The 27,708-nt window shown below is 46.1% G+C and overlaps 1 protein-coding gene across 1 annotated transcript in view; it reads left to right on the plus strand.

The window, feature by feature from the left end:
• Positions 1 to 27,708, plus strand: part of LOC138352558 (zwei Ig domain protein zig-8-like) — a 155,658-nt gene that overhangs the window by 81,676 nt on the left and 46,274 nt on the right. The window contains exons 3-5 of the mRNA XM_069305048.1: positions 16,423 to 16,556; positions 25,856 to 25,933; positions 26,520 to 26,652. Of these exons, the coding sequence (XP_069161149.1) occupies positions 16,423 to 16,556; positions 25,856 to 25,933; positions 26,520 to 26,652 (345 nt within the window). The remainder of the gene's footprint in view (positions 1 to 16,422; positions 16,557 to 25,855; positions 25,934 to 26,519; positions 26,653 to 27,708) is intronic.

A 27,708-nucleotide genomic window follows, 5' to 3' on the forward strand; every position in this document is an offset into this window, starting at 1 on the left:
GAGATGAGTCACAGTAGGTGAGTTTACAGAGATGAGTCACAGTAGGTGAGTTTACAGAGATGAGTCACAGTAGGTGAGTTTACAGAGAGGAGTCACAGTAGGTGAGTTTACAGAGATGAGTCAAATTAGGTGAGTTTACAGAGATGAGCCACAGTAGGTGAGTTTACAGAGATGAGTCACAGTAGGTGAGTTTACAGAGATGAGTCACAGTAGGTGAGTTTACAGAGATGAGACACAGTAGGTGAGTTTACAGAGATGAGACACAGTAGGTGAGTTTACAGAGATGAGTCACAGTAGGTGAGTTTATAAAGATGAGTCACAGTAGGTGAGTTTACAGACATGAGTCACAGTAGGTGAGTTTACAGACATGAGTCACAGTAGGTGAGTTTATAGAGTCACAGTAGGTGAGTTTACAGACATGAGTCACAGTAGGTGAGTTTATAGAGATGAGTCACAGTAGGTGAGTTTACAGAGATGAGTTACAGTAGGTGAGTTTACAGAGATGAGTTACAGTAGGTGAGTTTACAGAGATGAGTTACAGTAGGTGAGTTTACAGAGATGAGTTACAGTAGGTGAGTTTATAGAGATGAGTCACAGTAGGTGAGTTTATAAAGATGAGGCACAGTAGGTGAGTTTACAGAGATGAGTCACAGTAGGTGAGTTTACAGAGATGAGTTACAGTAGGTGAGTTTACAGAGATGAGTTACAGTAGGTGAGTTTACAGAGATGAGTCAAAGTAGGTGAGTTTACAGAGATGAGTCAAAGTAGGTGAGTTTACAGAGATGAGTCACAGTAGGTGAGTGTACAGAGATGAGTCACAGTAGGTGAGTTTACAGAGATGAGATACAGTAGGTGAGTTTACAGAGATGAGTCACAGTAGGTGAGTTTACAGAGATGAGTCACAGTAGGTGAGTTTACAGAGATGAGTCACAGTAGGTGAGTTTATAGAGATGAGTTACAGTAGGTGAGTTTACAGAGATAAGTCACAGTAGGTGAGTTTACAGAGATGAGTTACAGTAGGTGAGTTTACAGAGATGAGTCACAGTAGGTGAGTTTACAGAAATAAGTCACAGTAGGTGAGTTTACAGAGATGAGTCAAAGTAGGTGAGTTTACAGAGATGAGTCACAGTAGGTGAGTTTACAGAGATGAGTCACAGTAGGTGAGTTTACAGAAATAAGTCACAGTAGGTGAGTTTACAGAGATGAGTCACAGTAGGTGAGTTTACAGAGATGAGTCACAGTAGGTGAGTTTACAGAGATGAGTCACAGTAGGTGAGTTTACAGAGATGAGTCACAGTAGGTGAGTTTACAGAAATAAGTCACAGTAGGTGAGTTTACAGAGATGAGTCAAAGTAGGTGAGTTTACAGAGATGAGTCACAGTAGGTGAGTTTACAGAGATGAGTCACAGTAGGGGAGTTTACAGAGATGAGTCACAGTAGGTGAGTTTACAGAGATGAGTCACAGTAGGTGAGTTTACAGAGATGAGTCACAGTAGGTGAGTTTATAGAGATGAGTTACAGTAGGTGAGTTTACAGAGATGAGTCACAGTAGGTGAGTTTACAGAGATGAGTCACAGTAGGTGAGTTTACAGAGATGAGTCACAGTAACGTGGCTGGAACAAGCAGCCTACATATACGAAATAAAGGTCACTACTTTTAGGTCCGTCTTAGTCACTTTTCAAGTAGTGAGAGAGCTATAGTGAGAGAGAGAGAGAGAGAGAGAGAGAGAGAGAGAGAGAGAGAGAGAGAGAGAGAGAGAGAGAGAGAGAGAGAGAGAGAGAGAGAGAGAGAGACAGACAGACAGACAGACAGACAGACAGACAGACAGACAGACAGACAGACAGACAGACAGACAGACAGACAGAGAGAGAGAGAGAGAGGGGGGGGGGTCAATACAAGCATGATTTTAGCTTCTTCGGTCAACATTCTGTCCAATCATAGCTTTTTCATTGCGAGGAAGTCGCAATTAGATGGCTTGGAGCAACCCAAAAAATAGAGCGCCTTAGTATGAGCGCTTGTAATCGACTATTGAGCTCCTTCATGCAACCTAATGGGGCTCAAATCCTGGATAATGGTGATGTGAGAGGCAGGATAAACACCCACCTTCACTATCCACACCCACAGAGCATTACTGACACATACACTATCCTCATCACTTGTGTGGAGCATGAGTCATGTGTCTGGATACTTGCTGTGTCCTCGTGACGTCACTGACTAACCCTATGTGCTTCAGGCCTCAACACATAACACATTAGTGACTGGCTCTGTGTTCTATCCATATAGTACATAGTAATAGTGACTGTTTCTGTGTTTTGCCCTCACTATTCTTAACATTATTGACTGTCACTGCGTTTTATCCTCATGACACAACTCATTAGTGACTGTACCTGGGTTTTATCCTCATAATAGAACTCATTAGTGACTGTACCTGGGTTTTATCCTCATAATAGAACTCATTAGTGACTGTACCTGGGTTTTATCCTCTTAATAGAACTCATTAGTGACTGTACCTGGGTTTTATCCTCATAATAGAACTCATTAGTGACTGTACCTGGGTTTTATCCTCATAATAGAACTCATTACTGACTGTACCTGGGTTTTATCCTCATAATAGAACTCATTAGTGACTGTACCTGGGTTTTATCCTCATAATAGAACTCATTAGTGACTGTACCTGGGTTTTATCCTCATAATAGAACTCATTAGTGACTGTACCTGGGTTTTATCCTCATAATAGAACTCATTAGTGACTGTACCTGGGTTTTATCCTCATAACACAACTCATTAGTGACTGTACCTGGGTTTTATCCTCATAATAGAACTCATTAGTGACTGTACCTGGGTTTTATCCTCATAATAGAACTCATTAGTGACTGTACCTGGGTTTTATCCTCATAATAGAACTCATTAGTGACTGTACCTGGGTTTTATCCTCATAATACAACTCATTACTGACTGTACGTGCGTTTTATCCTCATAACATTACACAGAAGTCTTTGGCCTTGTGTTTCGCAAAAGCATAAAATCCCTCCATTATACGACTGGACACCTTGTTGTGGTGAAGTTCCAGACTCTTGCTGACTGTGATGGCGCCAGTTAGTGGCGACAGCCACTAACTGGAGGCCGTGAGTGGAATGACTGCTCTTATCTCCAGTTTTATCGGTGTAAAGAAACATTGCTGACTTAAACAGTCTTAAAATCAGCTTCATCCGTGACATCCACATCCTTTACGGGATTAGGATACAAGGATTGGGATAATGTTCGGTTATCTCAAGCAAGAGCGATGGCTCTAAGTCTTTTACCAGGTGATGGAATGTCTCAAGGAACTATGTTGAGTCAGTCGGCTTATCCTACATGTTTTCTTAGATGTTATTCCTCTCTTGTTTTTAACTCTTCTCGTTACTTGTTCATTATTTTCCGTTTTGCTTGCTGTTCTCGTCTCCTAGATGGGAATGTGTTGCAAGCAGCATTTACGGTGGTCGATTTGAAGGTCAAATCGACCTGCAAAACAAAATTGATATATAAGTGGTTCGAATCTTGAGATGATATATGAGCAGTATAGAACTACTGGTAGATGAAACACAGCAGTTCAGTACTGAACCACAGCAGTTCAATGCCGAACCACTGGGAGAAGTCCAACAGTTCAGTACAGCTCGTCCTCCAAACAAAGACCCAAAAGTGATTCCATCCACCCGCCAAACCCCCTGTTTATGAATGACAAGCGGTTTACACACGACTCACAACTGCTGACGTTCGAACACTTCAGGAACAAGTGCTTCACTGACGACTGGTGTTCGAACCACAACGCTGTAAATGCTTCACCCACGTACTACAAATACAAATAATCGCCAACAGAACCTAAACACCTAACCTAACCTATGCCTATATATACACAATATGCTAATATATTATAATATTAATTTATACTTGAGAAAATTCCCGGTTTGAATGAACAGCATGTTAAAATTTATGAATGCGTCTGTGGGGTCGACCGCTGGATGGAATGGACTTGAGTCGAGGACGGGTTGTATGAGGAGACGGACAGTGTCTATAAACAACCGCTCCAACCTTCTCAAGGGCGTTGGTCACCCGCACAGTACCTGAACTGCGCGATGAAATACAGTTATTTCTTCATGATAAAACATCAAAGAGGCGAGTGGTTCAGTAACTTTTGGTCGCGGCTCTGGTGACACATGTCTCATATTTGCATATATCTGAATGGCCTAAGTTTTGGCTTAAACGTGAGAGCTGCAGATGATGAGTCACAATAATCTGCGGACAGATTCACGAAAACACTTACGCAAGTACTTACGAACGTGTACATCTTTCCTCAATCTTTGACGGCTTTGGTTACATTTATTAAACAGTTTACAAGCATGAAACCTTCCTATTCAACTGTTGATATTGTTATAAACAGCCTCCTGGTGCTTTGGAGCTCATTAACTGTTTAATAATTGTAAACAAAGCCGCCAAAGATTGAGAAAAGATGGACACGTTCGTAAGTGCTTGCGTAACTGCTTCGTGAATCTGGCCCCTGGATGAAAAATGCTGACCAAACTACACACAAGAAATTGAAGAGACGACGACGATAAAATATACATTTCAATCGACTTGATAATGGTCCTGGGGTCAGATTCACGAAGCAGTTACGCAAGCACTTTCGAACCTGTCCATTTTTTCTCAATCTTTGGCGGCTTTGTTTCCAATTATTAAACAGTTAATGAGCTCCGAAGCACCAGGAGGCTGTTTATAACAATATCAACAGTTGAATAGGAAGTTTTCATGCTTGTAAACTATTTAATAAAGGTAACCAAAGCCGTCAAAGATTGAGGAAAGATGTACAAGTTTGTAAGTGCTTGCGTAACTGCTTCGTGAATCTAGCTCCAGGTTCGTAAGTGCTTGCGTAACTGCTTTTGTGAATCTGGACCCAGGACGGACCGAAGCGTCGCCATCTCTTCAGTCTCAAGTTTGTGTTGAGTTATATTTGTTATTAAAGTTGAAGATAAAGTGAAAGTCTTGGGTATATAATTAAACTTGTGGTCCAAACGTCTGAAAAGTGTTGCGTTAGACTTTGTTCTGACAGTGACTTTCTTGCAGCGTCCGATTAAGACTTCTCGGAGGAAATAAGAAACCTTTTCATTCACCATAAGGGGCCTCGTAGCCTGGTGGATAGCGCGCAGGACTCGTAATTCTGTAGCGCGGGTTCAATTCCCGCACGAGGCAGAAACAATGGGCAAAGTTTCTTTCACCCTGAATGCCCCTGTTACCTAGCAGTAAATAGGTACCTGGGAGTTAGTCAGCTGTCACGGGCTGCTTCCTAGGGGTGGAGGCCTGGTCGAGGACCGGGCCGCGGGGACACTAAAGCCCCGAAATCATCTCAAGATAACCTCAACCTTATTTTTCCTCTTCCTGATGCTTATAACAATTGGATTAGTGATCCATTTCACGTAGAGGAAAAAACTTCAAAGATTTAACTGCAAATGAATGTTATCTTGAGGTTATCTTGAGATGATTTCGGGGCTTTAGTGTCCCCGCGGCCCGGTCCTCGACCAGGCCTCCACCCCCACGAAGCAGCCCGTGACAGCTGACAAACACCCAGGTACCTATTTTACTGCTAGGTAACAGGAGCATAGGGTGAAAGAAGCTCAGTCCATTGTTTCTCGCCGGCCCCTGGGATCGAACCCGGGACCACAGGATCACAAGTCCAGCGTGCTGATCAAAACAAGTCTTCTAGAACTTCCTTGTTGCACGTCACTGGGGTCAAGTGCCATTCAGTGCAACTTGCCAGGTGTTTACTTGATGTGAAAAGTGAGTGCCAAGAACTGGCTTCCATGGCACCGAGATAATTAGTGCCATTACCCATCACATATTAATGAGCCAATCACCCAGCTGAACGAGGAATCTGTTCTATGCTTAAAACTGTCTGTCACTGAACCTGAAATTCGGATCATTGTGTTAACAGAACGTCACCAAACATCTCATTAAACAAGTAAGCTTTTGCAATACTGTCATTCATGTAAGTGCATACTCGGTTGCAAATTCATTTCAATTGACAGACGAATTTGTGAAAAAAGAGTTTGTTAGTTAATCAAAACGATTTGTTAAGTAGACAGGTCTTTCAGAAACTTAGTGGACATGAGGAAAATTAATGTAAATACAGGAGGTCGTTAGTGGTGAAAAAGTTGAGAACCCCTACAGTGATTGACAGGCCTTCAGTGCCTGTCAACCCTACAGTGATTGACAGGCCTTCCGTGCCTGTCAACCCTACAGTGATTGACAGGCCTTCCGTGCCTGTCAACTCTACAGTGATTGGCAGGCCATCAGTGCCTGTCAACCCTACAGTGATTGACAGGCCATCAGTGCCTGTCAACCCTACAGTGATTGACAGGCCATCATCAGTGCCTGTCAACCCTATAGTGATTGACAGGCCATCAGTGCCTGTCAACCCTACAGTGATTGACAGGCCTTCAGTGCCTGACAACCCTACAGTGATTGACAGGCCATCAGTGCCTGTCAACTCTACAGTGATTGACAGGCCTTCAGTGCCTGTCAACCCTACAGTGATTGACAGGCCTTCAGTGCCTGTCAACCCTACAATGATTGACAGGCCTTCAGTGCCTGACAACCCTACAGTGATTGACAGGCCTCCAATGCCTGTCAACCCTACAGTGATTGACAGGCCATCATCAGTGCCTGTCAACCCTACAGTGATTGACAGGCCATCAGTGCCTGTCAACCCTACAGTGATTGACAGGCCTTCAGTGCCTGTCAACCCTACAGTGATTGACAGGCCTTCAGTGCCTGTCAACCCTACAGTGATTGACAGGCCATCATCAGTGCCTGTCAACCCTATAGTGATTGACAGGCCATCAATGCCTGTCAACCCTACAGTGATTGACAGGCCATCATCAGTGCCTGTCAACCCTACAGTGATTGACAGGCCATCATCAGTGCCTGTCAACCCTACAGTGATTGACAGGCCATCAGTGCCTGTCAACCCTACAGTGATTGACAGGCCATCATCAGTGCCTGTCAACCCTACAGTGATTGACAGGCCATCAGTGCCTGTCAACCCTACAGTGATTGACAGGCCTTCAGTGCCTGTCAACCCTACAGTGATTGACAGGCCTCCAATGCCTGTCAACCCTACAGTGATTGACAGGCCATCAGTGCCTGTCAACCCTACAATGATTGACAGGCCTTCAACCTAACCACAAGCATATAATGCTATTTAGTTTGACCTTGTTAGGTCCTATTTTTGACTATGTGGTTTAATTTTGGGCTTTGTACTATAGAACGAACAATAAATGCAATTTAACAGAGGAATATAACAAAGTGAATCCCAGCCAATCGAAACTTACCTGATGAAGAGAAACTTAAAAGTACTTATTTCACACATTCTTGAAACATGAAGATCAAACAGTGACATGAGTTGATTGACCAGACCACACACTAGAAATTGAAGGGACGACGACGTTTCGACTTGAGAATGGTCCAGGACGGACCGAAACGTCGTCGTCCCTTCAATTTCTAGTGTGTGGTCTGGTCAACATACTTCAGCCCCGTTATTGTGACTCATCGCCTGCATAGTGACATGAGTGTAGAATGCAAATAAATAACAGGATATTATTAAAGTAGTAAATATATCAACACACAAAGACACTAAACAATCAACACAAAATGCTTTAAATTTACGAAAACACTGAGTAAATATTGTTTTGAAAAACAGTGTTGCTGATTTATTTAGTTTGATGTAAATAGGAACAGTTTTCCCATGAGTCAAATGAGACTCCATCAAGTTTCTTATAGACTTATCAAGTCTAAAGTGAAAATAAGTGAAAAAAGTGAAAAGTGAAAATATTGTCACTTTCGTTGACAATATTTTCTCTCCATAAATTTATTCAAGAACAATTCCTGAAGATAATCGTGAAATTATGATAACCAAACATTGAAAAATGTATATTTTATCATACCCTAAAAAAAAGGGGAAAATTTATTTGAATTTTTGTTAGCAATTAATGGCGAGGGATCTAATAACAAAAATTAATTTGGAGAATATATATTGCGATTCAATTTATGAGTCACTTGCGTAATCCTGCGGTAATTACCTTCTTAATGATAAACTGCTAATTACTTCCCTCACATTTGTTATGGACGAAATTATTTAGTGGCTATTGGTAATATTTGCTTTGCTTATAATTAGTTTATATATATATATATATATATATATATATATATATATATATATATATATATAAGTTCAAATAAAGTAAATATATATGTGTACATACAAAAGAATGGGGGTGGTAGGAGAAGATAATATTAGTGTTCAGTGAGAAACCACAAGGTCTCCTCTGAATACTTTTTATTTTCTTCTCCGAGGCTATGGGTCCCCACATTGGCACCAGAGGTGGTACCCTCACAAACTTTATATATATATATATATATATATATATATATATATATATATATATATATATATATATATATATATATATATATATATATATATATATATATATATATAGATATAGATATTTATATATATATGACAGTGTCAGAACACGGAGGAAAAATTGAAGCAGGAATTCCCTTAAGTACTTTCGCATATTAATACATCTTCAGAAGGAATCACTCCTTCTCCTTCTGAAGATGTATTAATATAGTCTACACCAGTTTCCGTGGTGTAGTGGTAGGACACTCGCCTGGCGTTCCGCGAGCGCTATGTCATGGGTTCGTATCCTGGCCGGGGAGGATTGACTGGGCGCAATTCCTTAACTGTAGCCTCTGTTTAACGCAACAGTAAGATGTGTACTTGGATGTAACAACGATTCTTCGCGGCGGGGATCGTATTCCAGGGACCTGCCCGAAACGCTACGCGTACTAGTGGCTCTACAAGAATGTAACAACTCTTGTATATATCTCAAAAAAAAAAAAAAAAGAAAGAACTTAATGAAATTCCTGTTTCAATTCTTCCTCCGTGGTCTGACACTGTCACATTTTTAATCACGTGTTTTTTTTTAATCACACACACACACACACACACACACACTTGATAATTGTGGAAGCTGAGTACCCAAATGAGCCACAGAGACGTTAGAAAGAACTTTTTCAGTGTCAGAGTAGTTAGCAAATGGAATGCATTAGGCAGTGATGTGGTGGAGGCTGACTCCATTCACAGTTTCAAATGTAGATATGATAGAGCCCAATAGGCTCAGGAATCTGTACACCAGTTGATTGACGGTTGAGAGGCGGGACCAAAGAGCCAGAGCTCAACCCCCGCAAGCACAATTAGGTAAGTACAATTAGGTAAGTACACACACACACACACACACACACACACACACACACACACACACACACACACACACACACACACACACACATATATATATATATATATATATATATATATATATATATATATATATATATATATATATATATATATATATATATATATATATATATATATATATATATAAATGTTTCTTCCGACCGACCCCGACCAGCCTATGTCCGTCCCCAACCCAAGACCATTCTCCCTACAAATTTGGGAAAGCCGAGTCCCAAACGTCTGACCTCCAGCTTTCGACAGACAATCAGATAAACAGAGAAATATTCTCTCCCGTATAATTGATAAAGAAATGTCAGCCTCCCAATCTTTTCGAGGTTGGAGGTTAGCTTCACCCAATTTTTCCAAGTAACTGCTAATGGGTATGTGCCCATCATGGGTGATTTGGTTAGGTTAATCTAAATTATTAAGAAATTTAATCCTAAGACTTACCAATAAAACCCAAAAGCTTTGATATGTTATTTTTTCTTCAGACTTTGTGGACAGAGTTGAGTGTGCTTACAGTGTTCAGACTATTGATATATTGATATTAATATATTTTATGACGTTAAATTGAGAACTAAAAGGAGCAAGTTGACCATTCAGGAAAACAATTTAGAATTCTGGGAAATTCTGCAATAAAAGTTATCCATTATTAAGGAAAAAAAGTTCCTGACAAAAGAAGTTTTAAAGTAAAAATGAAAGAATGTAAGGACCCAACAGGTGGAGTGCAAGGCACTAAAGTTCAATTCAATTGGGACAGGTCTAAGAACAACACAGACGGTTGCAAGGTATAAAGTGTACTCAAGCTGATTGCAAGATGCAACAGGAACACCTGAAGAAAAAAATGATAACTCATCACAAGTACCAAAGTGTCGAGCCATCACCGGGAAGACCAAGGAATGGTGCCCAAGCACTTGAGGACGATCGGGGATTGAACGCCGACCCGCATGAAGCGAGACCGTCGCTCTACCGTCAAGTCCAAGATTAACACTTGATAATGCTTTTGATAAATTAATTCCAGAATTCCTTTAAATGCAGCTATGGTATTGAATGTTATATCTTGAGGTTATCTTGAATGGTGAAGATGTTCAACACATGCTGGAAATTCACCCTCGCTCTGATAGTGAAGGGTCAAAATGTTCAATAATGTTTCACCATTATCTGTCCTGAAGCTGTGTTAATTAAAGGTGAGAATGTACCAATAATGTCTCGAACATGGCACCCCTACTGGTAGGGGAGCCGGTCGGCCGAGCGGACAGCACGCTGGGCTTGTGATCATGTGGTCCTGGGTTCGATCCCAGGCGCCGGCGAGAAACAATGGGCAGAGTTTCTTTCACCCTATGCCCCTGTTACCTAGCAGTAAAATAGGTACCTGGGTGTTAGTCAGCTGTCACGGGCTGCTTCCTGGGGGTGGAGGCCTGGTCGAGGCCCGGGACACTAAAGCCCCGAAATCATCTCAAGATAGTGCTGATGGGGTGAAATTTCTGGGTTATGCTATAAAATAACGACCTAAACAGCTGGGGTTCAACAATACCTTGGGTCAGATTCACGAAGCAGTTACGCAAGCACTTACGAACCTGGGGCCAGATTCACGAAGCAGTTACGCAAGCACTTACGAACCTGGGGTCAGATTCACGAAGCAGTTACGCAAGCACTTACGAACCTGGGGTCAGATTCACGAAGCAGTTACGCAAGCACTTACGAACCTGGGGCCAGATTCACGAAGCAGTTACGCAAGCACTTACGAACCTGGGGCCAGATTCACGAAGCAGTTACGCAAGCACTTACGAACCTGGGGCCAGATTCACGAAGCAGTTACGCAAGCACTTACGAACCTGGGGCCAGATTCACGAAGCAGTTACGCAAGCACTTACGAACCTGGGGCCAGATTCACGAAGCAGTTACGCAAGCACTTACGAACCTGGGGCCAGATTCACGAAGTAGTTACGCAAGTACTTACGAACTCAAACTTTCCTCAATCTTTGACGGCTTTGGTTACATTTATTAAACAGTTTACAAGCATGAAAACTTGCCAATCAACTGTTGTTATTGTTATAAACAGCCTCCTGGTGCTTCGGAGCTCACTAACTGTTTAATAATTGTAAACAAAGCCGCCAAAGATTGAGAAAAGATGTACAGGGTCGTAAGTGCTTGCGTAACTACTTCATGAATCTGGCTCCAGGTTCGTAAGTGCTTGCGTAACTGCTTTGTGAATCTGGCCCTAGGTGAAGGGCCTCATTTACGACCCTCTTTGAGGCTGTGAAGCCACGGGGAAATCCTTAATGAATTGAATTTTACCTCTAAACAGCTGTTACCTCAGACTGTCGTAAAATGCTCCTTAATTTCACTCTCACATTTTATTTTGTCACTTTCATGTCACATATGAATAAGGAATATTTCCTCCCTTCTACACGTAAAGGCAGAACACGAATTCAAGCTGAGAAGAAGCCAGTGTCGTGTGTGTGCCAAACGTCGAAAAGTCTAAAATATAGAATTCAATAAAGGCGTTTGAGATGAATGGCCATCAAAAGATTGAAGCGTTTCCTGTGAACCAGTAACAGGCGCACATATCACAGGGTGACTGAAGCAAGGATAAGCTGTTGTTACTTGCAGGTGGAGGCTCGATTTTACCAAATTTGTAGGGAGACTGGTCTTGGGTTGGGGACGAACATAGGCTGGTTGGGTTAGCTTGATGCAACATTTGCATATACAAATAACACCACGACATTTTCACGGAGTTATTTGTTAAATATAATGTGTATCTAACGTTATTATTCGTGTTATTACTAAATAACTCGTGTACAGATTCATATAGAAATAATGGAACAGCAAAGCTAATCACCATTACAAAAAAATAGATGAAAATGAAGTGAAAATAAATGGCCCAGAGAACACACATGAACTAAAAGTCCACTTTGGACTTGGGTCCTTATCAAGTCCACTTCCAGTCACGGTACTTTTGACCCATTTCCTGCAATCAAAAAGCTGCAATTTTCACTATACAAGCAAACAATAGCTTTGTTTTAGTTCAAGGAGAGATTGCATTCTCGGTCAAGTGTTGTGCCCTGATATATGGGATGGAAGAGAAGGGAAGGGAACTTTGAGGAGAAAGCGACACACAACTTAACTCTCCCGATGTTCCGCTTGTTACAACTTGTAATAAAGTTGTTATCCGTCTTGTAATAACGTTTTAATGACGTTTGAGAACGTTGTTACAACTTGTTAGGCGTTAAAACGTGTTCGAAAGTTGCAGCAACGTCGTAGTTACGTCGTGAATTGGGTGGGTTATGGCTAAATGGCAATTGGAAGGGATTAGGAAAAGGATTTGTAGGTTAGGTTCGTCAAATTTTTCCAAGTAATTGCTGATGGGTATGTGCCCATCAGCACATACCCACACTGCCCATTGGTAAGTGTTGAGTACATTAATATATGAGCGGAGCCATACAGTGGTGTACTCAACATGCACTTGACCGTAGTGGGGCTTCACCAGTTGTGTAAATCAACACCTCACTTGCAGATGCTTCCAGAAAGGTAGACAGAAGCACCAGGACAGTCTACTGTGGTTCCAACCTTCAACAGTAACTGACAGTACTGTCATTTCTTGAAAACACTTTCTTCCATAACACCCACAACTCATTAGGTAAACAGCCCCAAATCCCACATATTAAACCACATATAAACTAAAGTGGAAGACGAGGAGTCACAATAACGTGGCTGAAATATATCGACCAGACCACACACTAGAAAGTGAAGGGACGACGACGTTTCGATCCGTCGATTGTAATCGACTTGAGAATGGTCCAGGACGGACCGAAACGTCGTCGTCCCTTCACTTTCTAGTGTGATTTGCTCACCATAAAGTGGAAGTGACTTTTCAGATGTGTGTGTGTCTGGTTATTTGACTTCAGTCACGTGTATATGACTTGTTCTCAAAGCATTATACAAACAAATTCAAATACAGTCATTTGCAACCATGCAACAAGACCCCCTTAAAGTGACAACTTCTGCTTATTGCAATAAGCCTCAAAATTATCATCCTCAGGCATTTTAAGATGGGGGAAATCTCAATGGTTTAAGGTGAGATAAATTTTTTAATACCAGGGATTAATTTGATATAAAATGAGGGTGAGTATTTTGCTCTCCTCACAAGCCCTGGGTCGACCAGCTCCATGCAATTACAAGCAATATTTCTGGCTCGGGTGATATATGGAGAGTCGTTAATTATTCTCTCTTTAATTCAAGGAGTATTTTATAGTTTTCTGGACAATATTTCTTACATTCATTAATCCTTTTTTCGTTTCTCTCTCTCTCTATGTCCTTTATTTCACACCACTTTTTTTTATCTGGTAATGAATAGATCTTTGTGACGTGCGGGTTAGTGCTGTGGGTTGGGTGAAGTTAGGTTACTAGCTGTGTGGGTTAGGTTAGGTTAGGTTAGGTTATTAGCTGTGTGGTAAGGTTAAGTTAAGTTAGATTAGGTTACTAGCTGTGTGGTTAGGTTAGGTTAGGTTAGGTTAGGTTAGGTTAGGTTAGGTTAGGTTAGGTTACTAACTGTGTGGGTTATGTTAAGTTAAGTTAGGTTAGGTTACTAGCTGTGTGGGTTATTTTAAGTTAGGTTACGTTTGGTTAGGTTATTAGCTGTGTAGGGTTAAGTTAGGTTAGGTTAGATTACTAGCTGTGTGGGTTAGGTTAAGTTAGGTTAGGTTAGGTTACTAACTGTGTGGGTTAGGTTAAGTTAGGTTAGGTTAGGTTACTAACTGTGTGGGTTAGGTTAGGTTAGGTTACTAACTGTGTGGGTTAGGTTAAGTTAGGTTAGGTTAGGTTACTAACTGTGTGGGTTAGGTTAGATTAGGTTAGGTCAGGTTAGGTTACTAGCTGTGTGGGTTAGGTTAAGTTAGGTTAGGTTACTAGCTGTGTGGTTAGGATAGGTTAGGTTAGGTTAGGTTAGGTTACGTTAATCGTGACTTAAGTCGGGGTTTAAGTTTGGGGTTTCTCTCGGTGTTGTAATTTAATCAAAACTATTTTCTCCAACTGTCATCTTAGTCGTGTCCTGTTGGGTTGAGAGTTGTCACGGGGAGTGACTAAGGTGAGCCGGTCGGCCGAGCGGACAGCACGCTGGACTTGTGATCCTGTGGTCCTGGGTTCGATCCCGGGCGCCGGCGAGAAACAATGGGCAGAGTTTCTTTCACCCTATGCCCCCTGTTACCTAGCAGTAAAATAGGTACCTGGGTGTTAGTCAGCTGTCACGGGCTGCTTCCTGGGGGTGGAGGCCTGGTCGAGGACTGGGCCGCGCGGACACTAAAGCCCCGAAATCATCTCAAGATAACCATCCCAAGAAGGCAGTAGTGAGGCTGGTGAGCCAGAAGCGACACTGTCGGCTTTATGGGAGACACTGTTAGCAGTAGAAAGCACTGTCAACAGTAGAAAGCACTGTCAACAGTAGAAAGCACTGTCAGCAGTAGAAAGCACTGTCAGCAGTAGAAAGCACTGTCAGCAGTGAGAAAGCACTGTCAACAGTAGAAAGCACTGTCAGCAGTGAGAAAGCACTGTCAACAGTAGAAAGCACTGTCAGCAGTGAGAAAGCACTGTCAGCAGTAGAAAGCACTGTCAGCAGTGAGAAAGCACTGTCAGCAGTGAGAAAGCACTGTCAACATTAGAAAGCACTGTCAACAGTAGAAAGCACTGTCAACAGTAGAAAGCACTGTCAGCAGTAGAAAGCACTGTCAGCAGTGAGAAAGCACTGTCAGCAGTGAGAAAGCACTGTCAGCAGTGAGAAAGCACTGTCAACAGTAGAAAGCACTGTCAGCAGTAGAAAGCACTGTCAGCAGTGAGAAAGCACTGTCAGCAGTGTGAAAGCACTGTCAACAGTAGAAAGCACTGTCAGCAGTGAGAAAGCACTGTCAACAGTAGAAAGCACTGTCAGCAGTGAGAAAGCACTGTCAGCAGTAGAAAGCGCTGTCAGCAGTGAGAAAGCACTGTCAACAGTAGAAAGCACTGTCAGCAGTGAGAAAGCACTGTCAGCAGTGAGAAAGCACTGTCAGCAGTGAGAAAGCACTGTCAGCAGTGAGAAAGCACTGTCAGCAGTAGAAAGCACTGTCAGCAGTGAGAAAGCACTGTCAGCAGTGAGAAAGCACTGTCAGCAGTGAGAAAGCACTGTCAGCAGTAGAAAGCACTGTCAGCAGTGAGAAAGCACTGTCAGCAGTAGAAAGCACTGTCAACAGTGAGAAAGCACTGTCAACAGTGGCAAGACACTGACACTGTCAACTTGGCGGCAGACTGCTGCATCTCTCCTCACTAAACATGCGGCCAATGGCTTCCTCTGCCCTATGGAGACAATATGTTTAATATGTTAAATGGTCCAGAAGTTTTCCGTGCAACTAAGCTGTTGTGAATGTTAGCGTTACGTTTTTTTCCCTGAGGTCATAAATGGTTTTCGCTTTAAATATACTTTATTGAATGTTATTATATTTGGCTAAAGTGTCAGATTTATGTTTAAATCCCAAGTAAATCGCTCAATATAAATCAATTTATATATGAATATATATATATATATATATATATATATATATATATATATATATATATATATATATATATATATATATAATATATATATATATATATATATATATATATTATAATGTCTGTGATAAGACATGACCAATACTAATATTATTAGCAAATGTTCAAACCACTTACGGGAGACTTTACACACTTAAAACCACTTTACAAACCACTTTTTTCTACAAAATCACTTTACACAGACATAAAATCAACAAACTTATTCGCATCATGTGTCACAAAGTACAAGGTACGACAGTTGCCTGTACGACCAAGACTGACGCCGCTAAACACACACCGAAACTACGACGTTGGTACAACGTTCGAACAAGTTTTAACACTTCCTAACCAGTTATAACAACCAATATAACAAGTTGTAACAACGTTCTAATACTTCATAAACACGTTAAGCCAAGATGTAACAACTTTATTACAAGTTGTAACAAGCGGAAAATAGAGACAGTTTCGATTTGTGTTTCCAGGGACATGCATACGTCTAAGGTCTCTCTCTCTCTCTCTCTCAGGCGGCAAAAACAAGAAGGTGGCCGGGAGCTGGAGCCCGCCAGAGTTTGACGAGACTCTAGCCAACAACATTACAGTTATGGAAGGGGAGCCCGCCGCCCTTCCCTGTGTCGTTACCAAGCTCAGGGGCAGGTCGGTAAGTGTCCCTGTGACGTTACTAAGCTCAGGGGCAGGTCGGTAAGTGTCCCTGTGTCGTTACCAAGCTCAGGGACAGGTCGGTAAGTGCCTATGTGTTGTTACTAAGCTCAGGGGCAGGTCGGTAAGTGTCCCTGTGTCGTTACCAAGCTCAGGGGCAGGTCGGTAAGTGTCCCTGTGTCGTTACCAAGCTCAGGGGCAGGTCGGTAAGTGCCTATGTGTTGTTACTAAGCTCAGGGGCAGGTCGGAAAGTGGCCCTGTGTCGTTACCAAGCTCAGGGGCAGGTCGGTAAGTGTCTATGTGTCGTTACCAAGATCAGGGGCAGGTCGGTAAGTGTCTGTGTGTCGTTACCAAGCTCAGGGGCAGGTCGGTAAGTGTCTGTGTGTAGTTACCAAGCTCAGGGGCAGGTCGGTAAGTGTCTATGTTTCGTTACTGAGCTCAGGGGCAGGTCGGTAAGTGTTTATGTGTCCTTACCAAGCTCAGGGGCAGGTCGGTAAGTGTCCCTGTGTCGTTACCAAGCTCAGGGGCAGATCGGTAAGTGTCTGTGTGTCGTTACCAAGCTCAGGGGCAGGTCGGTAAGTGTCCCTGTGTTGTTACTAAGCTCAGGGGCTGGTCAGTAAGTGTCCGTATGTCGTTACTAAGCTCAGGGGCAGGTCGGTAAGTGTCTGTGTGTCGTTACCAAGCTCAGTGGCAGGTCGGTAAGTGTCCCTGTGTTGTTACTAAGCTCAGGGGCTGGTCATTAAGTGTCCCTATGTCGTTACCAAGCTCAGGGACAGGTCGGTAAGTGTTTATGTGTCGTTACTAAGCTCAGGGGCTGGTCGGTAAGTGTCTATGTGACGTTACCAAGCTCAGGGGCAGGTCGGTAAGTGTCCATGTGACGTTACTAAGCTCAGGGGCTGGTCAGTAAGTGTCCCTATGTCGTTACTAAGCTCAGGGGCTGGTCGGTAAGTGTCTGTGTGTCGTTACTAAGCTCAGGGGCAGGTCGGTAAGTGTCCCTGTGACGTTACTAAGCTCAGGGGCAGGTCGGTAAGTGTCTGTGTGTCGTTACCAAGCTCAGGGGCAGGTCGGTAAGTGTCTGTGTGTCGTTACCAAGCACAGGGACAGGTCGGTAAGTGTCCCTGTGTCGTTACTAAGCTCAGGGGCAGGTCGGTAAGTGTCCGTGTGACGTTACTAAGCTCAGGGGCAGGTCGGTAAGTGTCTGTGTGTCGTTACCAAGCTCAGGGGCAGGTCGGTAAGTGTCTGTGTGTCGTTACCAAGCTCAGGGACAGGTCGGTAAGTGTCCCTGTGTCGTTACTAAGCTCAGGGGCAGGTCGGTAAGTGTCCCTGTGTCGTTACTAAGCTCAGGGGCAGGTCGGGAAGTTTCTGTGTGTCGTTACCAAGCTCAGGGGCAGGTCGGTAAGTGTCCCTGTGTCGTTACTAAGCTCAGGGGCAGGTCGGTAAGTGTCCCTGTGTCGTTACCAAGCTCAGGGACAGGTCGGTAAGTGTCCCTGTGACGTTACTAAGCTCAGGGGCAGGTCGGTAAGTGTCCCTGTGACGTTACTAAGCTCAGGGGCAGGTCGGTAAGTGTCCCTGTGTCGTTACCAAGCTCAGGGGCAGGTCGGTAAGTGTCTGTGTCTCGTTACCAAGCTCAGGGGCAGGTCGGTAAGTGTCTGTGTCTCGTTACAAAGCTCAGTGGCAGGTCGGTAAGTGTCTGTGTCTCGTTACCAAGCTCAGGGACAGGTCGGTAAGTGTCCCTGTGTCGTTACTAAGCTCAGGGACAGGTCGGTAAGTGTCCCTGTGTCGTTACCAAGCTCAGGGACAGGTCGGTAAGTGTCCATGAGTCGTTACCAAGCTCAGGGGCAGGTCGGTAAGTGTCCCTGTGTCGTTACCAAGCTCAGGGGCAGGTCGGTAAGTGTCCCTGTGTCGTTACCAAGCTCAGGGGCAGGTCGGTAAGTGTCCCTGTGACGTTACTAAGCTCAGGGGCAGGTCGGTAAGTGTCCCTGTGTCGTTACCAAGCTCAGGGGCAGGTCGGTAAGTGTCTGTGTGACTTTACCAAGCTCAGGGACAGGTCGGTAAGTGTCTATGTGACGTTACCAAGCTCAAAGGCAGGTCGGTAAGTGTCTGTGTGTCGTTACCAAGCTCAGGGACAGGACGGTAAGTGTCCCTGTGTCGTTACTAAGCTCAGGGGCAGGTCGGTAAGTGTCCCTGTGACGTTACTAAGCTCAGGGGCAGGTCGGTAAGTGTCCCTGTGTCGTTACCAATTTCAGCGACAGGTCGGTAAGTGTCTGTGTCTCGTTACCAAGCTCAGGGGCAGGTCGGTAAGTGTCTGTGTCTCGTTACCAAGCTCAGGGGCAGGTCGGTAAGTGTCTGTGTCTCGTTACCAAGCTCAGGGGCAGGTCGGTAAGTGTCTGTGTCTCGTTACCAAGCTCAGGGACAGGTCGGTAAGTGTCCCTGTGTCGTTACCAAGCTCAGGGACAGGTCGGTAAGTGTCCCTGTGTCGTTACCAAGCTCAGGGGCAGGTCGGTAAGTGTCTGTGTCTCGTTACCAAGCTCAGGGGCAGGTCGGTAAGTGTCTGTGTCTCGTTACCAAGCTCAGGGACAGGTCTGTAAATGTCTGTGTCTCGTTACCAAGCTCAGGGGCAGGTCGGTAAGTGTCCCTGTGTCGTTACCAAGCTCAGGGACAGGTCGGTAAGTGTCTGTGTCTCGTTACCAAGCTCAGGGGCAGGTCGGTAAGTGTCTGTGTGTCGTTACCAAGCTCAGGGGCAGGTCGGTAAGTGTCCCTGTGTCGTTACTAAGCTCAGGGTCAGGTCGGTAAGTGTCCCTGTGTCGTTACTAAGCTCAGGGGCAGGTCGGTAAGTGTCCATGAGTCGATACCAAGCTCAGGGACAGGTCGGTAAGTGTCTGTGTCTCGTTACCAAGCTCAGGGGCAGGTCGGTAAGTGTCTGTGTGTCGTTACCAAGCTCAGGGACAGGTCGGTAAGTGTCCATGAGTCGTTACCAAGCTCAGGGACAGGTCGGTAAGTGTCTGTGTCTCGTTACCAAGCTCAGGGGCAGGTCGGTAAGTGTCTGTGTGTCGTTACCAAGCTCAGGGGCAGGTTGGTAAGTGTCTGTGTGACGTTACCAAGCTCAGGGGCAGGTCGGTAAGTGTCTATGTGACGTTACCAAGCTCAGGGGCAGGTCGGTAAGTGTCCCTGTGACGTTACCAAGCTCAGGAACAGGTCGGTAAGTGTCTGTGTGTCGTTACCAAGCTCAGGGACAGGTCGGTAAGTGTCTGTGTCTCGTTACCAAGCTCAGGGGCAGGTCGGTAAGTGTCTGTGTGTCGTTACCAAGCTCAGGGACAGGTCGGTAAGTGTCTGTGTGTCGTTACTAAGCTCAGGGACAGGTCGGTAAGTGTCTGTGTCTCGTTACCAAGCTCAGGGGCAGGTCGGTAAGTGTCTGTGTGTCGTTACCAAGCTCAGGGACAGGTCGGTAAGTGTCTGTGTGTCGTTACCAAGCTCAGGGACAGGTCGGTAAGTGTCTGTGTGTCGTTACTAAGCTCAGGGGCAGATCGGTAAGTGTCTATGTGACGTTACCAAGCTCGGGGGCAGGTCGGTAAGTGTCTGTGTGTCGTTACCAAGCTCAGGGACAGGTCGGTAAATGTCCCTGTGTCGTTACTAAGCTCAGGGGCAGGTCGGTAAGTGTTCCTGTGACGTTACTAAGCTCAGGGGCAGGTCGGTAAGTGTCTGTGTGTCGTTACCATGCTCAGGGACAGGTCGGTAAGTGTCCCTGTGACGTTACTAAGCTCAGGGGCAGGTCGGTAAGTGTCCCTGTGACGTTACTAAGCTCAGGGGCAGGTCGCTAAGTGTCCCTGTGTCGTTACCAAGCTCAGGGACAGGTCGGTAAGTGTCTGTGTCTCGTTACCAAGCTCAGGGGCAGGTCGGTAAGTGCCCCTGTGTCGTTACTAACCTCAGGGACAGGTCGGTAAGTGTCCCTGTGTCGTTACCAAGCTCAGTGACAGGTCGGTAAGTGTCCCTGTGTCGTTACCAAGCTCAGGGACAGGTCGGTAAGTGCCCCTGTGTCGTTACTAAGCTCAGGGACAGGTCGGTAAGTGTCTCTGTGTCGTTACCAAGCTCAGGGGCAGGTCGGTAAGTGTCCCTGTGTCGTTACCAAGCTCAGGGACAGGTCGGTAAGTGTCCCTGTGTCGTTACCAAGCTCAGGGACAGGTCGGTAAGTGTCCCTGTGTCGTTACCAAGCTCAGGGGCAGGTCGGTAAGTGTCTATGTGACGTTACCAAGCTCAGGGACAGGTCGGTAAGTGTCTGTGTGTCGTTACCAAGCTCAGGGACAGGTCGGTAAGCGTCTGTGTGTCGTTACCAAGCTCAGGGACAGGTCGGTAAGTGTCCCTCTGTCGTTACCAAGCTCAGGGACAGGTCGGTAAGTGTCCCTGTGACGTTACTAAGCTCAGGGGCAGGTCGGTAAGTGTCTATGTGACGTTACCAAGCTCAGGGGCAGGTCGGTAAGTGTCCATGAGTCGTTACCAAGCTCAGGGACAGGTCGGTAAGTGTCTGTGTCTCGTTACCAAGCTCAGGGGCAGGTCGGTAAGTGTCTGTGTGTCGTTACCAAGCTCAGGGGCAGGTCGGTAAGTGTCTGTGTGACGTTACCAAGCTCAGGGGCAGGTCGGTAAGTGTCTATGTGACGTTACCAAGCTCAGGGGCAGGTCGGTAAGTGTCCCTGTGACGTTACCAAGCTCAGGGACAGGTCGGTAAGTGTCTGTGTGTCGTTACCAAGCTCAGGGACAGGTCGGTAAGTGTCTGTGTCTCGTTACCAAGCTCAGGGGCAGGTCGGTAAGTGTCTGTGTGTCGTTACCAAGCTCAGGTACAGGTCAGTAAGTGTCTGTGTGTCGTTACTAAGCTCAGGGACAGGTCGGTAAGTGTCTGTGTCTCGTTACCAAGCTCAGGGGCAGGTCGGTAAGTGTCTGTGTGTCGTTACCAAGCTCAGGGACAGGTCGGTAAGTGTCTGTGTGTCGTTACCAATCTCAGGGACCGGTCGGTAAGTGTCTGTGTGTCGTTACTAAGCTCAGGGACAGGTCGGTAAGTGTCTGTGTCTCGTTACCAAGCTCAGGGGCAGGTCGGTACGTGTCTGTGTGACGTTACCAAGCTCAGGGGCAGGTCGGTAAGTGTCTATGTGACGTTTCCAAGCTCAGGGGCAGGTCGGTAAGTGTCTGTGTGTCGTTACCAAGCTCAGGGACAGGTCGGTAAGTGTCCTTGTGTCGTTACTAAGCTCAGGGACAGGTCGGTAAGTGTCCCTGTGTCGTTACCAAGCTCAGTGACAGGTCGGTAAGTGTCCGTGTGTCGTTACCAAGCTCAGGGACAGGTCGGTAAGTGCCCCTGTGTCGTTACTAAGCTCAGGGAAAGGTCGGTAAGTGTCTCTGTGTCGTTACCAAGCTCAGGGGCAGGTCGGTAAGTGTCCCTGTGTCGTTACCAAGCTCAGGGACAGGTCGGTAAGTGTCCCTGTGTCGTTACCAAGCTCAGGGACAGGTCGGTAAGTGCCCCTGTGTCGTTACTAAGCTCAGGGACAGGTCGGTAAGTGTCCCTGTGTCGTTACCAAGCTCAGGGGCAGGTCGGTAAGTGTCTATGTGACGTTACCAAGCTCAGGGACAGGTCGGTAAGTGTCTGTGTGTCGTTACCAAGCTCAGGGACAGGTCGGTAAGTGTCCCTGTGTCGTTACCAAGCTCAGGGACAGGTCGGTAAGTGTCCCTGTGACGTTACTAAGCTCAGGGGCAGGTCGGTAAGTGTCTATGTGACGTTACCAAGCTCAGGGGCAGGTCGGTAAGTGTCCCTGTGACGTTACCAAGCTCAGGGACAGGTCGGTAAGTGTCTGTGTGTCGTTACCAAGCTCAGGGACAGGTCAGTAAGTGTCTGTGTGTCGTTACCAAGCTCAGGGACTGGTCGGTAAGTGTCCCTGTGTCGTTACCAAGCTCAGGGACAGGTCGGTAAGTGTCCCTGTGACGTTACTAAGCTCAGGGGCAGGTCGGTAAGTGTCTATGTGACGTTACCAAGCTCAGGGGCAGGTCGGTAAGTGTCCCTGTGACGTTACCAAGCTCAGGGGCAGGTCGGTAAGTGTCCCTGTGTCGTTACCAAGCTCAGGGACAGGTCGGTAAGTGTCTTTGTGTCGTTACCAAGCTCAGGGGCAGGTCGGTAAGTGTCTTTGTGTCGTTACCAAGCTCAGGGGCAGGTCGGTAAGTGTCCCTGTGTCGTTACCAAGCTCAGGGACAGGTCGGTAAGAGTCTGTGTGTCGTTACTAAGCTCAGGGACAGGTCGGTAAGTGGCAGGCAAGATTGGGATTAAAGTGGTTTAAGAGGGAGGAAGGGAGAGTGGCAGCTGTGATCTCAGTTCTTAAAGTATCTAAGGCACTTGAGTCACTTAGTCTGTGTGGCGGCACTTGTTCCTTCACTCACAGCTTCGTGGAACACTTTCTGTGTCCCCGACTACACACACGACTTGTGTACAACACCATCTCTGTGGTACAATTGTTGTTGTTTCAGGACCTTCCTTGTTGTGGCCATTACAATGTTGTTGTTATAGATTCAGCTACTCGGAACAAGTTCCAAGTAGCACGGGCTATGGCGAGCCCGTAGTGAACTTACCTGGCACAGGAGCGGGACAAGTAGCACGGGCTATGGTGAGCCCGTAGTGGACTTACCTGGCACAGGAGCGGGGCAAGTAGCACGGGCTATGGTGAGCCCGTAGTGGACTTACCTGGCACAGGAGCGGGGCAAGTAGCACGGGCTATGGTGAGCCCGTAGTGGACTTACCTGGCACAGGAGTGGGGCAAGTAGCACGGGCTATGGTGAGCCCGTAGTGGACTTACCTGGCACAGGAGCGGGTCAAGTAGCGCGGGCTATGTTGAGCCCGTAGTGGACTTACCTGTTACAGGAGCGGGGCAAGTAGCACGGGCTATGGTGAGCCCGTAGTGGACTTACCTGGCACAGGAGCGGGGCAAGTAGCACGGGCTATGGTGAGCCCGTAGTGGACTTACCTGGCACAGGAGCGGGGCAAGTAGCACGGGCTATGGTGAGCCCGTAGTGGACTTACCTGGCACAGGAGCAGGGCAAGTAACACGGGCTATGGTGAGCCCGTAGTGGACTTACCTGGCACAGGAGCGGGTCAAGTAGCACGGGCTATGGTGAGCCCGTAGTGGACTTACCTGGCACAGGAGCGGGGCAAGTAGCACGGGCTATGGTGAGCCCGTAGTGGACTTACCTGGCACAGGAGCGGGGCAAGTAGCACGGGCTATGTTGAGCCCGTAGTGAACTTACCTGTTACAGGAGCGGGGCAAGTAGCACGGGCTGTGGTGAGCCCGTAGTGGACTTACCTGCCACATTAGCGGGGCAAGTAGCACGGGCTATGGTGAGCCCGTAGTGGACTTACCTGACGCAGGAGCGGGTCAAGTAGCACGGGCTATGGTGAGCCCGTAGTGGACTTACCTGGCACAGGAGCGGGGCAAGTAGCACGGGCTATGGTGAGCCCGTAGTGGACTTACCTGGCACAGGAGCGGGGCAAGTAGCACGGGCTATGGTGAGCCCGTAGTGGACTTACCTGACACAGGAGCGGGTCAAGTAGCACGGGCTATGGTGAGCCCGTAGTGGACTTACCTGGCACAGGAGCGGGGCAAGTAGCACGGGCTATTGTGAGCCCGTAGTGGACTTACCTGCCACAGGAGCGGGGCAAGTAGCACGGGCTATGGTGAGCCCGTAGTGGACTTACCTGTTACAGGAGCGGGGCAAGTAGCACGGGCTATGGTGAGCCCGTAGTGGACTTACCTGGCACAGGAGCGGGGCAAGTAGCACGGGCTATGGTGAGCCCGTAGTGGACTTACCTGGCACAGGAGCGGGGCAAGTAGCACGGGCTATGGTGAGCCCGTAGTGGACTTACCTGGCACAGGAGCAGGGCAAGTAACACGGGCTATGGTGAGCCCGTAGTGGACTTACCTGGCACAGGAGCGGGTCAAGTAGCACGGGCTATGGTGAGCCCGTAGTGGACTTACCTGGCACAGGAGCGGGGCAAGTAGCACGGGCTATGGTGAGCCCGTAGTGGACTTACCTGGCACAGGAGCGGGGCAAGTAGCACGGGCTATGTTGAGCCCGTAGTGAACTTACCTGTTACAGGAGCGGGGCAAGTAGCACGGGCTATGGTGAGCCCGTAGTGGACTTACCTGACACAGGAGCGGGTCAAGTAGCACGGGCTATGGTGAGCCCGTAGTGGACTTACCTGGCACAGGAGCGGGGCAAGTAGCACGGGCTATGGTGAGCCCGTAGTGGACTTACCTGGCACAGGAGCGGGGCAAGTAGCACGGGCTATGGTGAGCCCGTAGTGGACTTACCTGACACAGGAGCGGGTCAAGTAGCACGGGCTATGGTGAGCCCGTAGTGGACTTACCTGGCACAGGAGCGGGGCAAGTAGCACGGGCTATTGTGAGCCCGTAGTGGACTTACCTGCCACAGGAGCGGGGCAAGTAGCACGGGCTATGGTGAGCCCGTAGTGGACTTACCTGCCACAGGAGCGGGGCAAGTAGCACGGGCTATGGTGAGCCCGCAGTGGACTTTATACAACTTTATCAACTTTATACAACAATCAACACACAACCGCTCTATACAACACCCAATCACTTCATACAACAATCCTGTACGTGTGTCAATGCTGAGTATTTAAGAGGTAGTGATAGACTTCGAGCCCTTGGAGAGACCCTTTGCTCTGTAGTGAAGATCCTGTGGTATATATATATATATATATATATATATATATATATATATATATATATATATATATATATATATATATATATATATATATATATATATATATATATATATATATATATATATATATATATATATATATATATTTATATATATATATATATTTATATATATATATATATATATATATATATATATATATATATATATATATATATATATATATATATATATATATATATATATATATATATATATTCTCTTTAAGTCAAGTACTCTGTCAGTCACCATGATTGCTCATGGCTGTTCCAACGTCTCTCAAGGTATTTCAAGAGTGTTATCAGCTGAATGTTTACCAATACCTTTTCGTAATACATTGTTTTGTATAAATACTTTAATGTATCTTTTTTATTTCATCTTATCATCGACCTGATTGTCTCAAAGATAGTCTTGAGAAGCTTCCAAATCTTCAGAACAATTTTCGAAAAATTTATTAAACGAACGAAATCAGAATTTAATTTATCAGTTTACATTGGCTATATGTAAAAAATGTAAATATATGTTTATATATGAATTATATTTATCCAGGTGTCATGGATCCGTCAGCGAGATCTTCACGTCATCTCAGCTAATGAGCTCACCTTCACCTCAGACGACAGGTTCAAGGTAATTAGTATTTCTTAGCCAATTAGGTACTTTGAATCACCTGGTTCACCGTCCTGAGTCATTAAGTTCACTTTCTTGAGTCGTTGGGTTCACCTGCCTGATTCACTAGGTTTACCTGTCTGACTCATTATACAGGTTCACCTGCCTGACTCACCATACAGCTTCACCTGCCTGACTCACCATACAGCTTCACCTGCCTGACTCACCATACAGCTTCACCTGCCTGACTCACCATACAGCTTCACCTGCCTGACTTACTAGGTTTACCTGTCTGACTTACCATACAGCTTCACCTGCCTGACTCATCATACAGCTTCACCTGCCTGACTCACCATACAGCTTCACCTGCCTGACTCACCATACAGCTTCACCTGCCTGACTCACCATACAGCTTCACCTGCCTGACTCACCATACAGCTTCACCTGCCTGACTCACCATACAGCTTCACCTGGCTGTCTCACCATACAGCTTCACCTGCCTGACTCACTATACAGCTTCACCTGCCTGACTCACCATACAGCTTCACCTGCCTGACTCACCATACAGCTTCACCTGCCTGACTCACCTGTCACTCTCCTCCCACAGGTGAACATCGACAACAACACCTCTTCGTACACACTGGAGGTGGCAGCCGCCCTGAGGAACGACTCGGGTGTGTACGAATGCCAAGTGAACACCCGGCCCAAGCTGTCCCGTCCCGTGGCTCTCAATGTACAAGGTGAGGCCTCGTGTAGTGTGTTCTCTCACACTGGTGTTCTATTACAGAGTGTTCCTCACACTGGTGTTCTATTACAGAGTGTTCCTCACACTGGTGTTCTATTACAGAGTGTTCCTCACACTCGTGTTCGAAGTGGAAACGATTGGGGACAAGATTCTGTGACTTACAAGAGATTGGTTAGATATATGGATTTGGATACACACATATATTCCACTATTGTGATTTCTATCAAATGAACAAATCCACAAGAGCTGTGAATTGTTTGGAACCTCCCGTGCGCAGGTTCGAGCCCTCATCACGGCCCTTGTGGATTTGTTTTATAGACTAGGATGATACCAAATAGGAAATACCAAGGAAATACCTTGGTAGGAAATACCAAGGGAATCTAATGGTGTGTATATAGGTTATCATATTCCGGTGCAGAGGGAGGTTATCTTGAGGTTATCTTGAGATGATTTCGGGGCTTTAGTGTCCCCGCGGCCCGGTCCTCGACCAGGCCTCCACCCCCAGGAAACAGCCCGTGACAGTTGACTAACACCCAGGTACCTATTTTACTGCTAGGTAACAGGGGCATAGGGTGAAAGAAACTCTGCCCATTGTTTCTCGCCGGCGCCCGGGATCGAACCCGGGACCACAGGATCACAATTCCAGTGTGCTGTCCGCTCGGCCGACCGACTCCCCAACAGGGACAGGGACAGGGACCCTCAGGGCCCTGTCCTGGCCCCTTATCAGGAATCACAGATAAGCTGTTTACTCACCGGAATGTGGAACAGCATTACACACAGAAATCACAATAGCCTGATGCATCAAATGAACAAATCCATAAGGGCCGTGAGGAGGATTCGAACCTACGTCCGAGAGGATCAATTCTTTTGACCATGTCGTAGCTCAGTCGATTCAGGCAGCGTCTGGGATCCTCTTGGACGTAGGTTCGAATCCTCGTCACGGCCCTTGTGGGTTTGTTCATGTGGAACAACATTTGAAAATTTCCTGCAATACACAATTGAACGTGAAATAAGTTCAGAAATCATAAAAAATCAGGCAATGAGTCACAAT

This window comes from Procambarus clarkii, chromosome 54, assembly GCF_040958095.1.
Source record: "Procambarus clarkii isolate CNS0578487 chromosome 54, FALCON_Pclarkii_2.0, whole genome shotgun sequence".
Classification (NCBI taxonomy): domain Eukaryota; kingdom Metazoa; phylum Arthropoda; class Malacostraca; order Decapoda; family Cambaridae; genus Procambarus; species Procambarus clarkii.